This window comes from Monodelphis domestica, chromosome 1 (assembly GCF_027887165.1).
Source record: "Monodelphis domestica isolate mMonDom1 chromosome 1, mMonDom1.pri, whole genome shotgun sequence".
Lineage (NCBI taxonomy): Eukaryota > Metazoa > Chordata > Mammalia > Didelphimorphia > Didelphidae > Monodelphis > Monodelphis domestica.
The window spans coordinates 31,866,100-31,889,702 of NC_077227.1; the positions used below are offsets into that span (position 1 = coordinate 31,866,100).

Sequence of the window (23,603 nt, forward strand, 5' to 3'; positions counted from 1 at the left end):
TGGCTCCTTCCTGCCCTAACTCCCTCCCTCCCCACCCACACTGGATTTGGATATGGCCTCTGTGTGTGTGCATGCAACCCCAGGAAGGGGAAGTGAGTGGCAGGCTTGGCAAGGGTTCCCCAAAGCGGCTGACCCCGACGATGCCCCGTCATCCGGGTACAGTTATTATCTGACTTCCTTACAAGCTATTTATCGCCATGGAGAAAGCAGAAGGCAGGAGGAAACTGTGTGTCCTTCTGTGTCCTCAGTCGCTGCCATCCATGGTTCTCTCCCTCCCCACCCATGTCTCATTTTCAGACTTGCATAAGGCAAATTCCCTTTTCATTTATTTCTGAATTTAGGGCTGGAGGGACTAAGAAATTCCCTTTGAGATGGCGCAGGTGGGAATGGGGAAAAGTCCTTGAGGGTGGCAATGCAGAGCGATGGAAAGAAGCCTAGGCTTGGATGGAGGAGACCTGGGTTTGAATCCTGCCTCCAATACTGGCCAGTTGTACAACTCGGGACAAAGAATGTCCCCTCTCTGAGCCTCAGTTTCTTCATGTGTAAAATGGAAGTGACACGACCTATAATGCCTATTTGAAGGAGCCTGTAGCTACGCTGTTCAGAATCTTAAGGCACCCCGGAATTCTAGTAGAATGGAAACCCCTTAAGAGTTATTGGTACCCCCTCCCAGCACCCAGAGCAGTGCTTGACAAGTAGGAAGTACGTAATACCTATTCACACATCATTTATGGAAAACGGAGTTGAGATATGGGATTTGTCATTGTTCCCTACTTTTCTGAGCACCAAGAGCCCCCAAGGCTGCCCCCTAGAATGTGGTATGTTCTCCTCTGAGCCAAGCTTTTGTCACTAAGAGATATTTTGTCATTTCAAACCTCACTGGCACCAAGCTCCATGCAAGGGGTCAGGGATCAAAGCGAGAGTCCCTCAGAAGCTGGTACAGACCAAGTTTCTGATTTTACAGGTGAGGAAACTGAGGCCTGGGAACATTCAGTGATTTGCCCAAGGTCACAGAGGTGGTAAACATTAGAGGTAGGACTTGAACCCAGTTCCTCTCATTTCTCCACTGTATGTGGCACTGAGGAGTTAACAGGACAATGGCAACCCCCTTCATTCTCTCTCAGCCCGGAGATGTGAGTAGAAGGGCCCTTGGCCAGGGAGGAACTTCTAGCTGATGGGCGCAGGAAGCCAGATTCTTCAGGAGGGGTGATCCTTCATGCGTGGCTTCAGGAGGAAGCAAAGGCTAGACCCCAGAGCTTGGGTAGATGGGGCAAGGCAGACCGGAAAACTGAGCCTCAGCCTGGAAATCAGCTCCATTTGATGAGGGAGCATGATGGAAAGAGCACTGCACTGGGAATCACAACACCTGAATTCAATGATTCCAGCTTAGATACTTGCTGGAACAAGGGATAGCATCCTAGGAAAACAGGAAAGAAACAAGCATGTATTAAACACCTACTATATGTGCCAGGCTTCTGGGAGGCAGAAGCTATTATCATCTACAGTTTTTAAATGAGGAAACTGAGGCAGACAGAAGTTAGGTGACTTGGTCAGGGTCACACCGCTAGCAAGTGTCTGAGGCCAGATTTGACTCAGGTCTTCCTGACTCCAGGCCCAACACTATCCATTGTGCCGTCTAGTTGCCTCATAGATGGAGAGCTGGAAGGGACCACAAAGGCTACCTAGTCCAACCATTTATTTTACAAATGAGAAAACTGAGGGCCAAAGGACACCCCAAGATCACACAGATAGCAAACACCCAAGGCAGGATTCGAATCTAGGCCTTTTGATTCCAATGCTCTTTCCACCATGCCATCTTTACTTAGAAAAAGGCCGAGAGATAGATAGGATGGGCACGGTCTGCTCTTCACCAGCATGAATGGTGTCCCATGCGGAGTGGGCAGGTGGATCCCAAACAAAGCTGCTTCTTAATATCTGGGATCCCCATAGTACAGTGGCACTGTGGGCAGCCAGGGTTCAAAGGCCAGCCCAGAGCAATGGAGGCCAAAGTAAAAGGATGTGGCTTTAGGGGGCTTCTGGAGAGGAAGAGGAGCATCCTTTGGGGGAATCTCTGGGTACAGTCATGGCTCCCCTTGATCTCCTCCTGACCTGCCTCTTTCTCCTCTAGGGTGAGAAGGGAAGTGCTGGCACCCCTGGCCTGCCTGGATTCCTGGGCCAGAAGGTCTGTATCGGGTTCCATAACATGGGTGGGCTCTTATCGGATGTCCAGCTCAGTGCTGGCAAGAAGGACCTAATGCATGCCGGTTGAGTGATTCATTGATTGATTGCTCATCACCCCACAGGAGACCTGGACGTTATTGGGTGTGTTTTGCCAGGTCAAGAAGGCTGGGAGGGTGGCTTAATTCCATAATCTATTCAGCGAAGCAGGGAATCAAGCAGAGAATTGTGACAACTCAATTTAATTCAACAAGCTTTGATTAAATACTGTGTGCCAAGCCTTGTCCTGGGCCCTGGGGATACAACAATGAAAAAAAATCATTTAATCATTAACAAGTATTTATTAAATGTGTACTTAAGTACTCCAGGCACTGTGCTCCATTCTAAGGATACAAATATAATCAGTGGAACAAGCTCTGCTCTGAACGGGCTGACATTCTTAGGGGAGGGACAATAAATGCAGATCTAAGAACAGAGAGAGTAAATGGAAAAAGAATGAATCTGAAGGAATTAAAGACTGAGCAAGCACAAAAGGAGGACTTGGGGGGGGGCGCCCCTTGAGCTGATCCCTGAAGAAAGAGAGGGATTCCCTGAGGTGGAAGTGAGGACAGGCGTGTTCAGTCAAGGTGGGCAGTCAGAAAGAAGTCAGAGACAGGATCTGTCATTAACGAGTCATGGAGAGGTGGCCAGTGTGGATGGATCAAAGAGTTTGGGAGGGAGAGTCATTTATAATGAGGGAGAAAGAGAAACTGGGATGGAGATGTGGAGGGCTTCAGGAACCAAACAGGACACTTTTTGTTAGGGTCCTATGTATGCTAAAGGAAAATTATCTTGGTAGCTGTGTGCAGGATGGATTGGAATAGGTGGAGGCTTAAGGCAGGAGAGCCCAGTAAGAGGCTATTACAAGAAGCCAGACAAGAGGCAATGAGAACCTAAATGAAGATAGTAACTGTGTGAATTGAAAGAAGAGTCTGAAGTTAAAGATGGTACAAAGATGGAAATAGCAAGATTTGGCAACTGATTGGATATGTGCATTGAGGGAGAATGAGGAGTCCAGGATGACTTGAAGGATATGAATCTTGGAAGCTAGTAGAGTAACTGTGTGTTTGTTTGGGAGAGTACAGTTTAGAAGAGCAGAGAGTTGGGGAGGGGAGATAACGAGTTCTGCTTTGGACATATTGAGTTTATTCAGTAGGCAATTGGGACTGAAGTTCATGGAAGAGACCAAGACTGGAGGTATAGATAAACACACATACATATGAATAAACATACAAACATGTATGTAAATATATATTGTGTATATTTATCTAGAGATAGATGGCTAGATAGATGATAGAGGGATCATTAGCTAGCTAGATGGATGGATGGATAGGTAGATAATGGATAGATAGAAGATAGATGGATATTTAGATGATGGTTTGGTTAGATGATGGATGGATGAATGATAGATGGATAGATAGAAGATAGATGGATATTTAGATGATGGATTGGTTAGATGATGGATGGATGAATGATAGATGGATAGATAGAAGATAGATGGATATTTAGATGATGGTTTGGTTAGATGATGGATGGATGAATGATAGATGGATAGATAGAAGATAGATGGATATTTAGATGATGGTTTGGTTAGATGATGGATGGATGAATGATAGATGGATAGATAGAAGATAGATGGATATTTAGATGATAAATGGATGGATGGATAGATAGATGATAGATAAATGGACAGATAGATATGGATAGAGAGATGATAGATGGAGAGATGATAAATAGGTAGATGGATAGATGATAGGTATAATTAGCAGCAAAGAGGTGATCATTAAACCCATGGAATCTGATGGAATTGAAGATAAATAAGAGAAATGATGCCAAGAGAGAATCTTGGGGAGCTCCCATGGTTACAGAGCCTAATATGGATGAGAAGCCAACAAAAGCAACTAAGGACAGGTCCAGCAGGCAGGAGAACTAGGAGAAAGAAGTGTCATGAAAACCCAGCAAGGAGAGACCACCCAGACAGAGAAAGTGGTCAAGTGTCAAATGCAGCAGAGAAGTCAAACTGGACGAGGACTGAGAATACGCCATAAGACATGAAGACTGAGATGTAAAATATTAAATTAAATTAATAAGAAATAGAACAACGGCAACACAGTTCTTGCCCAAGAGGAACTTATTCTCTAATAAGGGAGACAGGACTTGGACACAGATGAGTCTAACACAGGGGTCAAATGTGATGGGGCAAAGGAAATCCATCCAGATAGAGGATTGGAGGAAGAACTGAGGGAGGAAAGACTACTTTGGACAAGGAATCCATGAGTCATGCATGGTTGAAGTTGTACCTGAACTGGGCATTGAAGGAAGAAAAAGATTCCAACAAAGAGAGAGAGGAAGGAATGCCCTCCAACTATGGAGTATGGCGTGAAGGCCCAAATATGGAAAAGAGGAGTCTCACAGATTATGTAATAGCAAGCAGTTCAAGTTGTCTGAAATATGAAATATATGAATGGGAGAATTTTTAAATAGAGAAAAGTTGACAGGACTCTAATATGTATAGGGTATTAAATGCCAGATTGATAAATCTGTGTTTTAGCTGAGAGGTAATAGGGAGGCAGTAAAGGATTCCAAGCAAAATAAATGTTATGGTCAGAAAACTGAGAGACTGTCAAAGGGATTGTGGGCAAATCTCTGGCTGGATGAGTATTATCCAAGCTTATAGAGATCAATTTTTGGTCACTTCTTGGTCCAGTATTTCTAGACCCACCTTCTGATGAGTGGTCCTCCAACCCTATTTCTTGATTCTAGAATGTTTTCATTGCTTTCTCAAATCTTTCCTCCCTCCAACCCCATATTCTAAGGCATGCAAATCCTGTATCTGTTTCAGAGTCCATGACAGTGGATTTAAGTCCATTGTTCTTCCCACATCCTTTCCTCCCTCAATTCATCCAAAATCCTCAGCTCCCTCATTCTCTTGGGATATTCTAGAACACTGACCATGACCCTTCTCCCTCTTTGATAGGGAGAGAAAGGGGATGCAGGCAATGGCATTGGAGGCGGCCGAGGGGAGCCAGGGCCCCCAGGAATACCAGGACCACCAGGACCAAAGGTGAGTTTTCCCATGGAGAACAGCCCTCGCTGAAATGTTTTTCTGTAAGCCTTTGTCCATGGCTCCATGGCCCCCTCCCCAAGCTTCCCCTAGTCTTTTCTCATCAGTTCCTATAACCCAGGACATACAATGATGTCCCTGAGAGCTTTTCTAGTTCAAATAATTGTTTCTTCTTTTAGAGAACTGTCCAGTACTGTCAGCAGAAGGAACTTTAGACATCATCCAGTCCAATTCCTTCATTTCACAAAAGAGGAAGCTGAGGCCCAGAAATGGGAAGCAACCCCCCCTAAATTTTTTTTCTCAAGATAAAACCTATACCATCTCCTCCAGGCACCCACTCCCCTGGAGGGTCAGGTTCTTTCTTCTCATTCATTCGTTCAGCAATATTCATGAATTGTTGATTTTGTCCAGACCAATAGGGCAGATGCTGAGGACAATAGAGTTGAGATAAGGCATGTGTGATGCTTAAGAATATAGCAAGAAAGACACAAACTCAGAAAAACTAGAATACATCTGTGAAGCAGCATTGAGCAATAGAAAGAAGACACTTAGTAGCAGAGTGACCCAGGACAAGTCTTGTTTGTCTTTGTTTTTTCATCTGTAAAATGAGCTGGAAAAGAATCTAAGAAGCCTTGGATTCAAATCCCACCTCATTCACTAATTAGCCATGTGACTCTAGGTACGTCACTGTAACAGCTTTGTGCCTCAGTTTCCTCATCAGTAAAATGAAGGGTTAGGACTAGACTGCCTCTAAAGTCTCTTGTATCTCCAAATCTATGAGCTTATAATACTAAATTTATGCATAAAATAAATTTCCCTGACTAGAATTTGAAGTCCTAAGCCTACTTAGGACCCCAAGTGATTCTGCTTCACCTTATAATATTGCTTCTCATTTTTTTCTAGGGAGAAGCTGGCACCAGTGGTCAGACTGGGCCTCCTGGGAGGCCAGGAGACAAGGTACAGAGGGCTCTGGTGTCTAGGAACTATCATTAGATGGTCATCTAAGGGACTCTAGACACAGGATGGAGAGGGCAAGCTCTCTACCTCTTAAGGCAGTTCTATATGACTTGCCAAAGATTATGGACCTTGCAGGATTGTTGTGTTGGTAAAATGGTATCATGGGTATTAAACACTGTGAAATCTGAGATTTTTATCCACGTGTTTTACTTCATTTGTGTATGCCATAGACTGACTGATGCTACACTATTTTATGAGTTGATTTGGATTTGGTGTTTTGGGGTGGGAGCATTTGGACCAGCTGGGAGGTACAGTGAGTAGCAACTCATCTTCCTGAATTCAAATCTGGTCTCAGACATTTAGTAGCAGTGTGACCCTGGGCAAGTCTTGTTTGCCTCAGTTTCCTCATCTGTAAAATGAGCTGGAGAAGGAAATGGCCAACCACTCTAGGACATTTGTCAAGAAAATACCAAGTGGAGTCACAAAGAGTCAGAGATGACCAAATAACAACCATGTTAACAATAATAATTTTGGCCCAGACTGATGATTTATTAATATAGAGGATTCTTGGTGAGAAAACTCACCGTGCACCTTCTTTGTATCCTGGGCTCTTAAAGACTTGCCTAGGGTACTGAGAACTTCAGAACAGCTCAGAATAACATGGCCAGGATGTACCAGAATCAGAAAGTACCTCCTGACATATGTAACCTTCATAAAAGAATCCCCCTTACTATCCACCAATATTGGCAGTGGAGAAGGAAACTCCTACCTTCCAATCTTACATATAAAACCCACCAGTGGCAGATACACTAGGATCAGTCCTCTGGCAACCCCTCATGTTCTGACCTTGCGGGCAAGGCCATCTGGAGAGAATCAGCATCCTGGTACCCATCTATCTTTCTGCCTTGATTGTGTTACAGGGGGAAATCGGAGCACCTGGAGAACAGGGACCCATTGGCCCAAAGGTGAGTCCACCATTTAACCAATTACTTCCTACTTGGGATTCTCAGCCCCCAAACAGCTTAAATGCTTTGAGTTGCTGCGATCGAACTAGAAGCACTAAGAAGATCAAGAAGACTCAGCTTAGTTAGCCTCAGTGTCCTTTCTGCAGACTTGAATTCCCTAGCAGAATCTGTTCTGGCAACTCTAAAATTCCCTCCGAGGAGCTTCTATGGGAACTTGAGGATTTTCTAGCAGAATGCTCTCTAGAGCTTCTCTGGGAATTCCAGAATTCCCTAATAGATACCTCTGGAACCGCTAGAATTCCCTGGAGGAAGCCTCTCTAGAAGCTCCAGAGTCTTCTCCCAAAAGGAATCCAGAATTCCCTCAAGGGAGCCTTTTGTCCCCCAGAAACAGAAAATTCCTGGTCAATCACCTGCCTTGGCAGGTTGACTAGATCCAAAATCTGTCACTATATGGTGGCACTGTCCTTGGGGCAGCTAGGTGCTGAGTGGATCGAGAACCAGGCCTGGAGACAGGAGATCCTGGTCCAAATCTGGCCTCCAATACTTCCTAGCTGTGTGACACTGGACAAGTCATTTAATCCCAGTCACTTAGTTCTTACCACTCCTCTGCCTTGGAACCAATACATAGTACTGATTCTAAGATAGAAGGTAAGGATTTTTGGAAGGAAGGAAGGAAGGAAGGAAGGAAGGAAGGAAGGAAGGAAGGAAGGAAGGAAGGAAGGAAGGAAGGAAGGAAGGAAGGAAGGAAGGAAGAGAGGGAGGGAGGGAGGGAGGAAGGGAGGAAGGAAGGAAGGAAGGAAGGAAGGAAGGAAGGAAGGAAGGAAGGAAGGAAGGAAGGAAGGAAGGAAGGAAGGAAGGAAGGAAGGAAGGAAGGAAGGAAGGAAGGAAGGAAGGAAGGAAGGAAGGAAGGAAGGAAGGAAGGAAGGAAGGAAGGAAGGAAGGAGGAAGTTCTAACATCACACATGTGAAGACCAGCTGCCAAGCATCTCCAGATATCTTAATCAGGGTGTCCAATCTGTTTTACAGGGTGTCAAAGGAGAGCCAGGCAAAGGAGAAATGGTGGATTACAATGGAAATATCAATGAAGCTCTCCAGGTGAGAGGTCTTGGCAATCCCTTCCATCCCCTGCTCAGTCTAAAAGGACTCTCTGCTCCCCCATGTCCTTGAACTCTCTTCATCAAAGTTCCTCATCCTCCATGTTCTAAGAGATGCCAAGGGGGAAGCTCAGTCAGAGATCATGGCTCTGGAAGACATTCTGGTCATTAGGATCATGTATAAAAGGCAAAAAAAAACAATAATGAATGGTTTGGGCATGACATTTTCACAGCTGCCAGGCAATTAGGTCAAGTTGCTAAGAATGGGAGAGCCCTACTGCTCCCTTAACATCCCTTTTCCTTCCTTCCCCATCAGAAGTGCCATTGCTCCAAGTTATGCCCAAAGATGACTTTGGCAGTGTGGAGCAGCACAAGGAGCCCTGGATTTCAAGTCAAAGGATTTGTGTTTGAGTCCTGACACTGCTGTTTGCTAACTATGTGACGTTGTCATTTCCCATTTTGGGATCTCAATTTCCTCCTCCATAAAATGAGGAAATTGGACTACACAATCTCTGTGGCCCAAGTGATCTGGCTTGCCCTGAATGCAGCTGGTCTATAGGTATTCCACCATATAGACAAATGGGCCTGAATCAAGATTTCCTGATACCCTATGGTCACCAAAAAAGGTGTGCCTTGAAATCCGAGTTCTGAGAGAAGGGGAAGGGGAAGAGAAGAGGAGAAAGGATGGGTATGTAAAGAACATTAAAAATTTCTTTCCTCCTTTTATAAGATGGGTCAAAAGCTTGCCAACATAGACATGCCCACTGATTCACCATTTGTAACTACCTCTGACTATTGCTACTTGTATTATCTTGGGCAAGTCACTTAACTTCCCTGAGAGTCAGTCCCCTCATCTGTAAAATGGAAGAGCAAAAATAGATGGCTTCAGAAGTCCCTTCCAGCTCTCTATCTGGGATTTTATGAGCTTACTAGTATGTCCTTGAATAAATAACTTAAATTCCCTTGATCTCAAAGTCAAGACATCATTCTGTGGTATCATTGGCCCTCTTCTAAATGAAGGATGAACAACTCATCTGTAAAATGAGACAGTTGGTATAAATGGCCCCCGAAGTCCTGTTCATAGCTTATACTCTCTCTCTCTCTCTCTCTCTCTCTCTCTCTCTCTCTCTCTCTCTCTCTCTCTCTCTCTCTCTCTCTCTCTCACACACACACACACACACACACACACACACACACACACACACACACCTTTTCACAGATCAAAGAAACAATTGGGGTTTAAACTCAAGCTTCCAATTCTCTTTTCTCCTCATCTGCCTAAGGCCAGCTCCTCCTCAGTGACCTCCAAGAGGAATATCAACTTCAGGGAAACATTCCAATACTTCCTCTTATAATCCCTGAGAGGAATGGAGGGGATGACTAGAGTCACTTTTTAAATTTTATTATTTCTTTCCAATTAAGAAACATTCTCTTTTTCCCTCCTTCCTCTCTCCTCTTTATCAAGTGAAGAAAAAATAGGAAAAGAAAAAAATTCCAACCTTGGAATAAAGATCAAATACAGTCAGATAAGCAAAGTGAATGCCCTCATTGGCCATGAATTGTTCTAGCCACAAGCAGCTATGCCAGCTACTCTGGTTCCAGGAACAGCTGTGATCTTCAGCTTCAACCAAAGAAGCCTAGCATCAGTGTTTGAAGAAAAGGAAAATGGGGACCAGGCATAGGAGTGACCTTTAGCAGAGAGAATACTAGATGTGGAGTCGAGGGGATCCTCTTCTGATACCTACTGGGTGTGTGACTCAAAACAAATCATTTAAATCCTCTAAATCTCAGTTTCCTCATCTGTAAAATGAGGAGGTCGGATTAGATGGCCTCTAAGGCCACCCAACTCTGAACCTATGGTTCTGTGGCTACTAAGGATCATTGAGTCTAGGGTGAAATATCCCTATCTATGTCTGCTCAGAAAACATCTCCCATCTCTATCCTGAAGTCTTCATAGAAAGGTAGCCCAGACCCACCCTCCTCCATTATCATCCAAACTAGTATTGTGGCCCTTGTCTGGCCAGTGGGGTGTTGTGATTGGACAATTTCTCAGATGAGTCTTGAGTTGCCAAACTGTTGACTTTGTGATGATTGCTTTGCAGGAGATCCGCACTTTGGCCTTGATGGTGAGTGCCCGTTTTTTGCTGCCCCCTTGTCCTCAGATGGGCAGAGATGCCTTAAGAGTTGGCTTCAGGGAGTTGGATCTGGCATTTAGGGCTTCTCCCCTTTGGAAAGCTGGAACAAGTTTGGAAGGAATGGAAGGTGACACTAAGTGGTTGATGAAATTGTGATGGATATGCAACTCTTGTTACAAGAAGAGGACAGTGTGACCATAACCTGAGTCCAAGGCCATAACCATGACTTACCCTACCTGGTGCTCCATGACATATCGCTTAGTGGTCCCTGTCAAACACTCAGGTTTGGGGAGTGCTGCTACTAAGAACAACAAGAGATCTTCGTGTTTCGTTTAATTACCTGGTCTCATAAAAATGATTTCCAAGCAATAGGTTCTTCCTCCATAAAATGGGGAGATTAGACTAGATGACCTCTAAGATCTGTCCAGCTCTATGATCCTGTGATACTGTATGACCTTGGTAAATTTAACCTCCCCAGATCAAAATTCTTTCATCTCTAAAATGATGGGTTTGGACTAAGTGACCTCTGAGACTCCTTTCAACTATAAATCAAGGAAAACACAATGATTATCTATTAACTGCTGGAATGACAAAAAACCAGTAGCCAGGGAGTATGAGATGATAAAATTTTTCATGAGAAAGAATCTTATGGCTTATGATTTTTGTGTCCAATATCTATGAATTAAAATAGTTTCAAAAGTACTTCAAAAGTGATAGAATAGAACTGACCTTCCTTTGGTTCATTTAAGCATCCTAATTCAAGATCAATCTCTTTTTTTTTGCCCCTAGGGACCCCCCGGACTCCCAGGACAAACTGGCCCACCAGGAGCTCCTGGTGTACCAGGACAAAAGGTAAAGTATTCATTTTTCTACCCCAAACTCCAGAAAACCCAGAATATTATTTGACTGCAGCCACTTTCCTTCTCTTGTTTAATGCCTGTCCTATATATATAATTCTCTCAGATTCCCAACCACCCCCAAGAGTACCCAAAGGATATAAATCTTGTAATTCTTTCCCCTCTTCCCCATGACCTGTAATTCCCACCAATACCTGAAGTCCCTCATTTCCCAGTGGACAGCATTTTCCACCTTCCATCATTACTGCTCTGTAATTCTCACTTTTGTGTCATGATCTTCCTCCCATTCATATTCTTTTTGGATTTTAATTATATTCCTGTGGAATCTGAGACAAAACAGGGCCACTTTAATTATTACCTTGCAAATTCTCCTCACAAACCATCTGTCAGTTCCCTCTTTTTTCTCAGAGACTAGGGTAACCTAAGTCACTCTTTATGGAAACCATTGAGCTAGGTGGCTCAATGGATAGAGAACCTGGCCTGGAGATGGGAGGTCCTGGGTTCAAATTTGGCCTTAGATACTTCCTAGCTGTATCACCCTGGACAAGTCACTTAACCCCCATTGCCTAGCCCTTACTGCTCTTCTTCCTTGAAACCAATTCACAGTATTGATTCTAAGATGGAAGGGTAGGGTTAAAAAAAAAACTTATAGTAGAATACTATTCAAAATGGCAGCCCATCCAGCTCCTGACATCACTAATCTATGGTGGTTGCTACCATGAAACACTCATCCTAATGTCACAATTTTAAAAAGTGATAGAGACTTTGAATAGAGTGACTTCTTACCATTCTCTGCTTTAGGGGGAAATTGGTCTGCCAGGTCCTCCAGGACATGATGGGGAAAAGGTAAGAGCATATCTCCAGGTTCATACAATGGCTCCCCAACAAACCACCAAAAATGACTTCTAACTTAAGGAGACAAGATGCAGATCAAAATTCAGAGGCTTGAGAGAATATTGTAGAGGCATAGAAGTGGTGGAATGAGTGGTCCAATCTGAAAAGATCCCAAGCAAGGCTGAAACCATAAAAAACCAGTTAAAGTCAGGAATCACCCTTTCAGTGAAGTTCTATGAAAACAGCATTGTATAGTCTGGGGAAAATCCCATTGGATTTACAAACCAAAAGATTGAGGTTCAAATCCTGGCTCTTCTACTTTACTGCCTGTGTGGCCCTAGCCACCTCTCTCAGCCTCAGTTTCCTCATCTGTAAAATGGAGATCACAAAAATACCTGCTTCACCAGGTTATGAGCATAAAATGAAAGAATATATGTCAAATACTTTGCAAGCTTGAAAGTTCTACTTACCTGTTAACTGTTCTTCTTATCATTAGCACATATAAGCAAGAATTGCCTGTATTTGCTTTAGGGACCTCGAGGCAAACCAGGAGAGGTCGGGCTCCCTGGTCCCCAAGGGCCACAAGGAAAGGATGGACCTCCAGGGCTAAAAGGAGAAAAAGGAAATGTGGGGACACCTGGGGAGAAAGGGGAGGCAGGACAAGTTGGTTCCCCGGTAAGTTAGCAGAGATGATTTGCTTCCCTTGTTCTTCAGCCCCCATCCCTCTCCTCTCCTCACTGTATACAGTGAGTGCTTATAAGTGCATACTTAGAGAAACAGAGAAGTAAGACAGAAAGTACCCTGAGGCTGGAGTCAGGAGACCTGGGTCAGAATCTAGATCTGTCACTTTTCAACTGTGTAATTCTGGGTGGGTTCCTTCTGAAATCCAAGCCTCAGTTTCCCCATTTCTAAAATGGGGATAATAATATTCACACTATTTGACTCAAAAGAAAATGCTTTTTAAACCTTGAAGCTCTAAGTTTGGGTGAAAGTTGTTGTGGTCTCGGTCAAGTGAACCCCTTCACTTTCACTCAGTGGTGTCAGGTACTATTCAGAGCCAAGAATTTGAATCCCAGAAATTAAAGCCACCAAAATTTTTCCTTTTTCTTCCCCAGTGAAGTCAGTTTAGTGTACTGGGAGAGATCTCTGAACTAGGAATCATTTAATCGGAATGTTAGATGAAGCAGGTCCTGGAATCGGTTAGACCCAAGTTCAAATCCAGCCTCAGGCACTCATTGACTTTGTGACCTTGTACAAGTGACTTAACCTCTGCCTCAGTTTCCTCATCTGTAAATTAAGAGATATTAATATAATTAAAATTAAGGAGATACTAATAGCATCTATCTCCCAGAGCTGTTGTGAGGAACAAGTGAGATATTTGCAAAGCACTTAGTGCAGAGCCCAGCTCATAGTAGGTGCCTAATAAATGTTTGTTCCCTTCTTTTGATATGGAAACAACCTTAAGAACTAAAGGATTCAGAGCGAAAATGGGCCTCCAAAGTATTCTTATCCAACCCTCACATTTTCCAGTTGAGGAAACTGAGACCGAGGGAGGGGAGTAAAGAGCAGAGGCAGGATTTGAATCCAAATCCTCCCTCCATTATTTCGCTTCTACCACACTGCTTCTCTAGCCAGACTTACCCTCTCATTTGACAGATGTAGAAAATGAAACCCAGAGATGATACTTGACTTGCTTTAGATCCCACAGCAAACCCATCCCTCAACTCCCAAATTCCCAGCCCCCAAGCCCATTGCTCTTTCTATTGTACTGCACTGCCTCAAGGAGACCCTAGTGCAGGTTGAGCCATTGAGGAGCCATGCATCCATGAATGTGTGACTGATGGGATTAGCCATACCTTCCCCTTCTGGTACACCAGGTAATTTAAAGTACTTCATGAAATCTTCCATAGATTAAATATAAAGTAAACACAAGACAGCAATAATGATGTCCTGGAAAGAGCACTGGCTTTGGAGTCAGGGAACCTGGGTTCAAATTCTGGCTTTGCTGCTTGTTCCTGTACAACCTTGGCACAGAACATTAGACCCTCCAAGCCTCAGTTGCCTTCTTTGTAAAATAAGGAGCTTGACTTAGATCACCTCCTTTTGAATCTTGGGGTCCCTTAATTCACCCATGTACCTTTGGGGTCTGAAGGTCATGTCAAGTCAAGCTTAGAGAGTAGGCATTGCTTTTCTGAATGTCTCAAGAAGTTGCCTAAGGGAAACCCCTTCCTCTCTGTGCCTCCATTTTTCCATCAAAGACATTGGTGCCCTCTTCAATAATACCCTTTTACCCCTGGCCAGGAAGGGAGCCACAAATGCATGCCACCAAAGTGCTTTGAGATAGCCAACCCCAAACCTAACTAACTAACCAGCCATCTTTGTCAATCTGTAGGGTCTTGATGGCCCCACCGGAGAAAAAGGAGAACCAGGTGACCAAGGGAGACCAGGAGCCACAGGACTGCCCGGCCCAATTGGGCTCCCGGGATTTACAGTAAGAGGGTCCTACCATGAGGATGTCTTGAGGCAGGTGAAGGTGGAGGTGGAGGGTAACTTCGATTCTGCTGCCAGAGTCAATCTAGCCCTGAGCCAAGAACTGCACTAACCCCCATCCTTCAGGGCAAGGATGGGAAGTAGCTTCCTGTGACGCTAACCACTAACTGTGGTGCCTCCCGTGTTAGGAGCTTCCATCTCTGCAGAAAGTATTTCAGAGATTAGAAGGAGCCTTGGCTAGAGCTCCCTAGATCTGCTGGCTTACAGTTTCCCCTCTAAAGGACGCCTAGACTTCACAAAATCATAGGAACAGCAGGGGAATGGTAGAAAGAGAGACCACCTGTCTTGGATCAAGAAGATGGCCTGGGGTCAAGCTGGTTGACATTGGGCAAGTCTCACTAAGATGACCAAGGGCATTGGGAGAGGGAGTTTCCTTACTGGGAGCTCCTGATGATGAAATATTTGGGGTGGGGGGGGTTAATTCTTTTGAGAAGTAGGCGGAAGATAAATGGAGTCTGAGAACCTGGGTTCAAATTCTGACTCTGATGCTTTCTCCCTGTGTAACTTTGGAACCTTGGGCAAGTTACTAAGCATCTCTGGGACTTAATTTCCTCATTTGTTAAACAAGAGGGTTAGAGACAATGATCTCCATGGGCCCTTCCAGCTCCAAATCCTACGAGGATCATCTTGGAAGCAAAAGACCATCTAGTGCAAACATTCATCCAAGATAAAAATCTTTCTAGAAAACCCCTGACAGATGTTTACTTGAAAAATTACTATATATTCTCTTTTTTCTTTTTTATTTGGTTTTTTCAATTATCAAAAATTCATTTCTCTCCTTTCCATCTAGATGGCCTGGAGGGAGGGAGAAGAAAGAAAAGAAAAACAAAACCCTTCTGTCAAATACACATATTCAAGCAAAATAAATTGCCAGATTGACCATGTCCAAAAATGGGCCTCATTCTGCTCCTGGAGTCCAGCCCCCCACACCCAGACCCCTAACAGATGGTTACTTAGCCTCCGCTTACATAGAATCATTAAAAAGAAGTTCTGATCTCATGTAGTCAGGCAGCTTTAATGGTCAAGAAGATTGGTCTGCACACTGAACCAGCCTACAGTGGTTTTCTCATCTGGGTTCAAATCTGAATTCTCCACCACCACCCTCTCTGGTCTTCTCCAAGTTAAATCTCCCCATTTCTTTAAGGAAGTCCTTTTATCACATGGCCCCTCCTTGTCCTAGTCATCCTCATTTAGATGTGCTCCAATCTGCCAGAGATTTGAAGTGTTTGATGAATGGGTACACAGTAGGCACTTTCATAAATGTTTGTAGAATTTCACCAAGTTGAGTAGAGGCTCTCATTGGTACAGGTATTCACACCAACATGTTGCATTCACAGGGAGAGAAAGGAGAACCTGGAGAGAAGGGAGATCCAGGAGCAGCGGTACGTAAGCTTTCTTCCTCCTAATTTAAGCTCATGAGGACCTCATTTTCCTCACCAGAGAAGCCCAAGTACTCTACAAGGCTCTTCACTCTCCCTCATTTTGAAGTATGTTCTCGGTTACCTGAGAGAACTGTAAGAACCTCCTCTCCTGTGGAAGCCCCATTGTCCATCCTAGGATTTGGTTCTAGACCAAGCTCCAAAGCTTGTTAGTGGAAGGATATGACTGATTTTTGTGACATCACTTCTAAAGTCAGAGACAGAGAATCTGGTTTGCCATCATGGCTCCTCATTAGGCTCAATTTAACTTGTCTAAAGCCTGTGTGTGCGTGTGCATGTGCGTGTGCGCATGTGTGTGTGTGTGTGTGTGTGTCCTTTAATATATTCATTTGGTGTTCCCATTGTAGCATGCTGATAACTCAGAGCTCTGCAGGACTGTCAGTGGAACACGTCTTGCCAAGCTGGGCAGGTGTCCCAGCCCAATGGCTACTAACCCTGTAGCTAAAATCTGATAGAACATGAGAGCTTTATCACCAATGGTTTGGCCACCAGGTAAATTCATTTGGCCATAGAAACTCATTAAATCATCTCTGGATTCAGGATCTGTCAATGGAGAATGAGCCCACCCCAGTAAGACCATATCCTATTTCTTTATATTTGGGAAGGGTAGAGGTTTGAATGTCCTTGAGACATTCTCTGTATTCTGCACATCGTTCTATTCTTCCTTAACCTTGGAGTCCCAACCCAGACCTGGTCCTTTAAAGTGAACCCTAAAGCTCTGGATTTGAAAGCCTCTTCCTGTACTATTGATTCTATGAACTGTAAGAAGGCCTTCTGTTGTTTCAGAATTATTTAGCAAAACATTTGCTTTCCTGATGAATTTCTTTCTTGGCTTTCAGGTATCTGGACCACCAGGGCCAGAGGGTCCCCCAGGACCTACAGTAAGTTCTCATTATTGACTTTGAGCTTGTGGGTTTATGATAAAGGCATTTCAATCCATCTATGGTCTCCATAATGCCATGGTTGACATCTCCCTTGAGTATCCTACAAATTAGTTCCCTCCAGGGAGGAAATATGATGAAGGAGAATGGTATTCTGAGTGGGAAGAACTAAATTTGAATCATGATATTTCTACATGATTAACTGTGTGACTTTGGGCATGTTTCTTGCCTTTTCTGGGTCTCAGTTTCCTCATCTGTAAAATGAGGGGGTTGGATTAGGTGGTATCAGATATAAAGCCCACAATCCCTTGACTTCCCTCATATAGCAGCCCTCTCCTGTCCTGTCCTCTTTCCTTACGCAAATCAAATGTTACGTCTGCCCAGAGGTGTGAAAGTTCCTTCACGCAGGGATTGCTTCTATCCCCAGCACCTAGCACACATAGTAGGGACTTAATCAGTCTTTGTTTAATTGAATCAAACCTCAGAAACATTACGAAGGCTTGTCCTGAGTAAGAGCAGCACTTTTTTTTTAATGAAAGGGGGAGCCATTGGCTCAGGATGCTGGGACATCTGGTGTACCACCCTCCAGGACCCCATCTGTCAAGAAACAGTGCCCAGTATTTACTTAACCCTTTGCTATGAGGCATCTGATCCTCCCCTTCCTGTCTGCCTTCTCACATGCTAACAAGTTGGCGAGGACATCAGGATTAAAATAGAAAATGACCCATTTAAAACAAGCCCTGCTGCTTCGGTCTTTCCATGGTTGTACTTCAAAGGACTTGTTTAAAGGGGCCATATCCCAAGCCAATGAACATATGTCTTTCTTGTGGGATATATCACTCCAGTACAATATCTGGCCATTTACCCAAAAACCCAAGAGAATCACAGTGTTCAAGCCATGCCTTCAGCAAAATCAATCAACCAGCATGTATTTATGAAGGGCATCCAATGTGCCAGGCACTGGGGATACAAAGACAAAATTAACCAGGCCCTGCCTGAAGGGGGCTTACATTCTAGTGGGAGAGACAACCAGTGCATAAATAGATACATATACAATAAGTCAAGGTGAAATTTTTTTTAGGAGAGAGAAGGTGTCAGTAGCTATGAAATAAGAAAGAAAGCAAAAAAGAGGGGGAGTGAGGAGGGAAGGAAGGAAGGAAGGAAGGAAGGAAGGAAGGAAGGAAGGAAGGAACGAAGGAACGAAGGAACGAAGGAAGAAGGAAGGAAGGAAGGAAGGAAGGAAGGAAGGAAGGAAGGAAGGAAGGAAGGAAGGAAGGAAGGAAGGAAGGAAGGAAGGAAGGAAGGAAGGAAGGAAGGAAGGAAGGAAGGAAGGGAGGGAGGGAGGGAGGGAGGGAGGGAGGAAGGAAGGAAGGAAGGGAGGGAGGGAGGAAGGGAGGGAGGGAGGGAGGGAGGGAAGAAGAAAAAAGGAAGGAAGGAAGGAAGGAAGGAAGGAAGGAAGGAAGGAAGAAGGAAGGAAGGAAGGAAGGAAGGAAGGAAGGAAGGAAGGAAGGGAGGGAGGGAGGGAGGGAGGGAGGAAGGGAGGGAGGGAGGGAGGGAGGGAGGGAGGGAGGGAGGGAGGGAGGGAGGGAGGGAGGGAGGGAAGAAGAAAAAAGGAAGGAAGGAAGGAAGGAAGGAAGGAAGGAAGGAAGGAAGGAAGGAAGGAAGGAAGGAAGGGAGGGAGGAGGGAGGGAGGGAGGGAGGGAGGGAAGAAGAGAAAAAGGAAGGAAGGAAGGAAGGAAGGAAGGAAGGAAGGAAGGAAGGAAGGAAGGAAGGAAGGAAGGAAGGAAGGAAGGAAGGAAGGAGGAAGGGAGGGAGGAAGGGAGGGAGGGAGGGAGGGAGGGAGGGAGGGAGGGAGGGAGGGAAGGAGGGAGGGAGGAAGGAAGGAAGGAAGGAAGGAAGGAAGGAAGGAAGGAAGGAAGGAAGGAAGGAAGGAAGAGGAGGAAGGGAGGAAGGAAGGAAGGGAGGGAGGAAGGGAGGAAGGGAGGGAGGGAGGGAAGAAGAAAAAAGGAAGGGAGGGAGAGAGAGAGAGGGAAGGAAAAGAAAGAGAAGGGAAGAAAAGGAAAGTGAAGGTATGATTATGTGGTCCAACCATGGTGGACAAACCCATGCAAAGCAGAGATAGGAAATCGAGCATGTCATGAACAACAGTTCGAGTGGACTATAGACCACGCAAGGGGAAGTAATAAATAATAAGGTTGAAAAAAGTTGGGGCCAGGTTATGAGGGGTTTTAAAAACTGAACAGAGAAGCTTATATTTGATGCTAGAGGCCACAGGAAGCCTATGGGCATTGTTGAATAAGGGAATGACATAATTATACTTACATTTTCAGAAAACCAGTTTGGCAGCTTTGTGAATGTTGAATTGGAGGGAGGAGAGACTTGAGTCTAGGGAGACCAGTGAAGAAACAATTGCAACAGTCCAAGCAAGGGATGAACTAGGATGGTAACTATTAGAAGAGAGAAAAGGATGGATATAAGACATATAGTAGATGCAAAAACAACAAGGCATGGCAACTGATAGGGTGTGCAGAGATGAGGAGTTGAGATAAGAGAGAGGAGTCAAGGAGAATGCTTGATGATCTCCAAAGTACTTTACAAATCGCTTGATCCTCACAAGTATAGAGGTGGGCAGATATTATAATCCCCAGGAGGAAACCAAGGTTGAGATAAAGAAATAACAACTGACATTCACATGGTTTGACAAAATTGACAATCTACCTCTTTTGAGCCTCACAGCATCCCTGAGTCATGTCATTATCCAAATTTACAGGTGAAAAAAATCTGTGTCTCAGAGAGGTTAAGGGTCTTGCCATGGTAGTAAGTACTAGGATCAAGATCTACATTTTCTGGTCCAAAATCCGGTGTTCTTTCCACTGTTCCATAGTTTCCATAACAAAGTGACATCCTTCCTACCTCCAATCCATATCCCTATGAGCCAGGACACTCTACCCATTGTCATCTTACCCAAATTATCATTGCTTCAAATGATGGTCCCCATGAAAAAGGTCATATATTCTTCCTCTCGCCATGGCTGAGTATAAATGGTTCCACATTCCCAGGGCCCCATACCAGTCCAGAAAGGCCTACCAGGTGGAATTATCCAACTGGCAATGGCCACTGTTAACTGTACCCAGATGTTGATCACAAATAAGGCCATACTATCCAAATCCATTGGTACTCTGTCATGCCTAAGCTCTAGTTTGTGCTACCTCATGGTCAAGGAGATGGTTAGCCTGCCAGAAATTCCGTCTACATGGTCTCTATTTCTCTTCCAAATGCAGGGTCTCCAAGGTGTTCCTGGACCAAAGGTAAGTCATGGATGACTGCTATTCACCTCTCATCCAAGGGACCAGGGTGGTAAAAGAAGGGAAGAAAGGATTAGAGGCTTGGCTGACCTTCATCTCCTAGTCCATCTAAGGAATAAAAATGGATGTTGCAGGTATGTGGAAATGGACTTATCCGAGAGGAAATCCTGTGCTCCATCAGCATCTATTGCTGCTGACATGTGATTGTTGATGTCTCTGAATTTCCACCATTCATTCACCCACTCATTTCCTTTCCCTTTAATGGACATGTATTAAGTACCTACTATATGCAAGGCACTGTGCCAGGGACTTGGAAAATAAAAATCTGAATCAAACCTTTTCTTTAAGGAAATTACAGCCTAATGGAAGCAGGGCAGGGGGAATAGATGCCAACAGCTAAGATATAAGGGAAGTTAAACAAGTGCAGAAAAAGGATCCAGGCAAAGAGTATTGGGAAACTTGAGAGAGATCACTTTCACCTAGGGGAACTCAAGGATGACATCATGGCAGAGGTCACTCCTGAATGAGGCCTCCTTGAATAAAGGGAGAGATCAAATAGAGTTGGAGGGAGTCCATTAAAGGTGGTGAGATGGTGTCAGGAAAGGCACCAAGACAGGAGAAGACTGTCTCCAGTCAGAAGATAAATTCTGCTTCTGCCTTTTACCTGCGTGGGCTTGAGCAAATTAGTTAACCTCCTTGGGCCTTGATTTCCTCAAGGAAATAATAACAGGATTAGATTAGATGGTTTCTGGGATATCTTCTAACTCTAGACTTATAGCCCCTTCCTATCAAAAACTTCTCCACCCTCTACTCACTCCAAGGGGTCAATGATTACAACTTTGTAGCTATCAATCAATTTTGGTCATTCAATGTAATAGTGTCATCCTTTGGTGATATTTCCACTTTGATTGGAGTCACAGGAATGGCAGGAGTCCCAAAGGGATATTGTTACCATATCTGGTCTCAAACCCTTCTCGGTTAATGCATGTACATATGTATGTGCACATACACACGTACAAATCAAGGGAAACTCAAAACTTCAAGGAAATGAGGAATAGCTTTCCCTTACCAAGAAACCAAGGACTCCTGTGTCCAAGAGATAAAGTATTGATCATAGGGTTTTTATCATTATTTACATTGCTTTTGTATCTTCGCTCTTAGCACAGTGCCAAGCACATTGTAGACACCTGATAAATGCTCATTTATTGATTAAGCAATCAACACATGGGGAGAGATTATTTTGGAGCCTCAAGGCTTTGTCATTGTTCCCAGGATCATCCCATATGGTGGTCCTCTATTCTGTCCACACTAAAAAAATCATCCCACTCAGTAAACTTGAATAGCCAGTCTGGTCATTCATCTTATCTAGTGATGGAAAAGATCACAAAATGCCTCCAGGATACAGAGGCTGTGGCTGAACTAGGGATCAGACACCTGCCTACCAGTCCATAATTCCAAGATGAATTATCTAGGGGAGTGGCATATCATGATCCCCCCAAAAATGTGTCTTTCTTTCAGGGGGAAGCTGGACGTGATGGAATGAAAGGAGAGAAGGGTGTCCAGGGAGAAAAAGGAGACCGAGGTCCATTGGGATTGCCTGTAAGTGTCTGGGAACTAGAAAGAGCATTTTGAGAGATGTTTGATCCTGAAGAGTACAGGCTGGGCTGTCCTGAGGGAGGTGGGAAGTTAGGGGAGAAATGTGACTCATAACCCATGCTGGAATATGAAGAGAGAGAGAGAGAGAGAGAGAGAGAGAGAGAGAGAGAGAGAGAGAGAGAGAGAGAGAGAGAGAGAGAGAGAGAGAGAGAGAGAGAGAGAGAGAGAGAGAGAGAGAGAGGTTTCATTACAATAATCCCATGAGATGGAGGATATGGTCCTTATGAGAACAGAGTAACCTGAAAGAATGCCCTGTCTTCTGGTCATATGATAACTTTTTTTTAAACCCCTACCTGCTGCCTTAGAATCGACATTAAGTATTGGTTCCAAGACAGAAGAGAGGTAAGGGCTAGGCAATTAGAGTTAAGTGATTTGACCAGGAGTCACATAGCTAGGAAGTGTCTGAGACCAGATTTGAATCCAGGACCTCCCATTTCCCAGGCCTGGCCCTCCAACCACTGAGCCATCTAGCTATTCCCTTATGGTAACTTATTTTTTAATTTGGAAATTGTTATTTAATTAATTGATTTAGAATATTATTCCATGGTTATAAGATTCATGTGCTTTCCCAATCCTTCTTCCCCCACTCCCATAGCCAACGTGCAATTCCACTGAGTTTTACATGTGTCATTGAGCAAGACCTATTTCCATAGTATTATTGATATTTGCACTAGGGTGATCATTTAGAGTCTATATCTCCAATCATGTCCCCATCGACCCATATGATCAAGCACTTGTTTTTCTTATGTGTTTCTACTCCCACAGTTCTTCCTTATGGTAACTCTTAATCATCCTTAAAGCCCAAAATATTTTACAGAGTTGGAAAGTCATCTAGTCCAACCCATGTTTGAACATGAATTCATTCTTCAACATATCTAGGATAGTTCAGAGGTAGGACTTGAACTAAGGTCCTTCTATTTTAGGCCAGCTCCCTGTTCATTCCTCTATGCTGCTGATCTTCTGTGTGACTCTGCCTGGCACAGTATAAACACTTAATATATGACTTAATCTCCCTATCTATGACTAGTCATCTGGCTCCCACTTGAAAACCTCCAGTTATGGAAAACACAATCTACTGAGTCAACCATATATATATAATTCGAGGAAGGTAAGCATTTATTTTATATATATAAATGCTTACCTTCCTCAAATTAATACTGTGTATTGGTTCCAAAGCAGAAGAACGATAAGGGCTAAGCAATGGAGGTTAAGTGACTTGCTCAGGGTCACACAGCTTGGGAGTGTCTGAGATCAAATTTGAACCTCAAACCTCCCATCTCTAGGCCTGGCTCTCAATCTATTGAGACACCTAGCTGCCCTTCCCCAACCATTATATCCCACAACAGCCCAGACTGGTAGCAACATGATTGCTATGAACAGGAAGGCAAGGTTCCATGTTTGAGGTTACCTTTGTTTAACATAATAGTTGAACAGCTATTATTCTTAGAAGAAAATATCATGGCCTCCAAGTGGCAGGGAATACTGCCATGCTTTTTCCCATTTCTACAACAACCATCAGCACAAAAATGTTAAAGTTTTTTGATACTTCCAACCCATGTTCCTCAGACTATCCAAATAGCTGGTTCATCCTTGGCATGAAGGTTCACAAAGCTGAGGATCAAAGAGCAGATGGAGCCCCAGTACTCAAG

The 23,603-nt window shown here is 44.1% G+C and overlaps 1 protein-coding gene across 1 annotated transcript in view; it reads left to right on the plus strand.

Moving 5' to 3' along the window:
* The window catches only part of LOC100619480 (collagen alpha-1(XIII) chain), a 127,088-nt gene that overhangs the window by 75,067 nt on the left and 28,418 nt on the right, over positions 1-23,603 (plus strand). The window contains exons 19-32 of the mRNA XM_056796487.1: positions 2,129-2,182; positions 5,195-5,281; positions 6,185-6,238; positions 7,159-7,203; positions 8,230-8,298; positions 10,400-10,423; positions 11,222-11,284; positions 12,091-12,135; positions 12,655-12,798; positions 14,516-14,614; positions 16,011-16,055; positions 16,952-16,993; positions 20,275-20,301; positions 21,817-21,897. Of these exons, the coding sequence (XP_056652465.1) occupies positions 2,129-2,182; positions 5,195-5,281; positions 6,185-6,238; positions 7,159-7,203; positions 8,230-8,298; positions 10,400-10,423; positions 11,222-11,284; positions 12,091-12,135; positions 12,655-12,798; positions 14,516-14,614; positions 16,011-16,055; positions 16,952-16,993; positions 20,275-20,301; positions 21,817-21,897 (879 nt within the window). The remainder of the gene's footprint in view (positions 1-2,128; positions 2,183-5,194; positions 5,282-6,184; positions 6,239-7,158; positions 7,204-8,229; positions 8,299-10,399; positions 10,424-11,221; positions 11,285-12,090; positions 12,136-12,654; positions 12,799-14,515; positions 14,615-16,010; positions 16,056-16,951; positions 16,994-20,274; positions 20,302-21,816; positions 21,898-23,603) is intronic.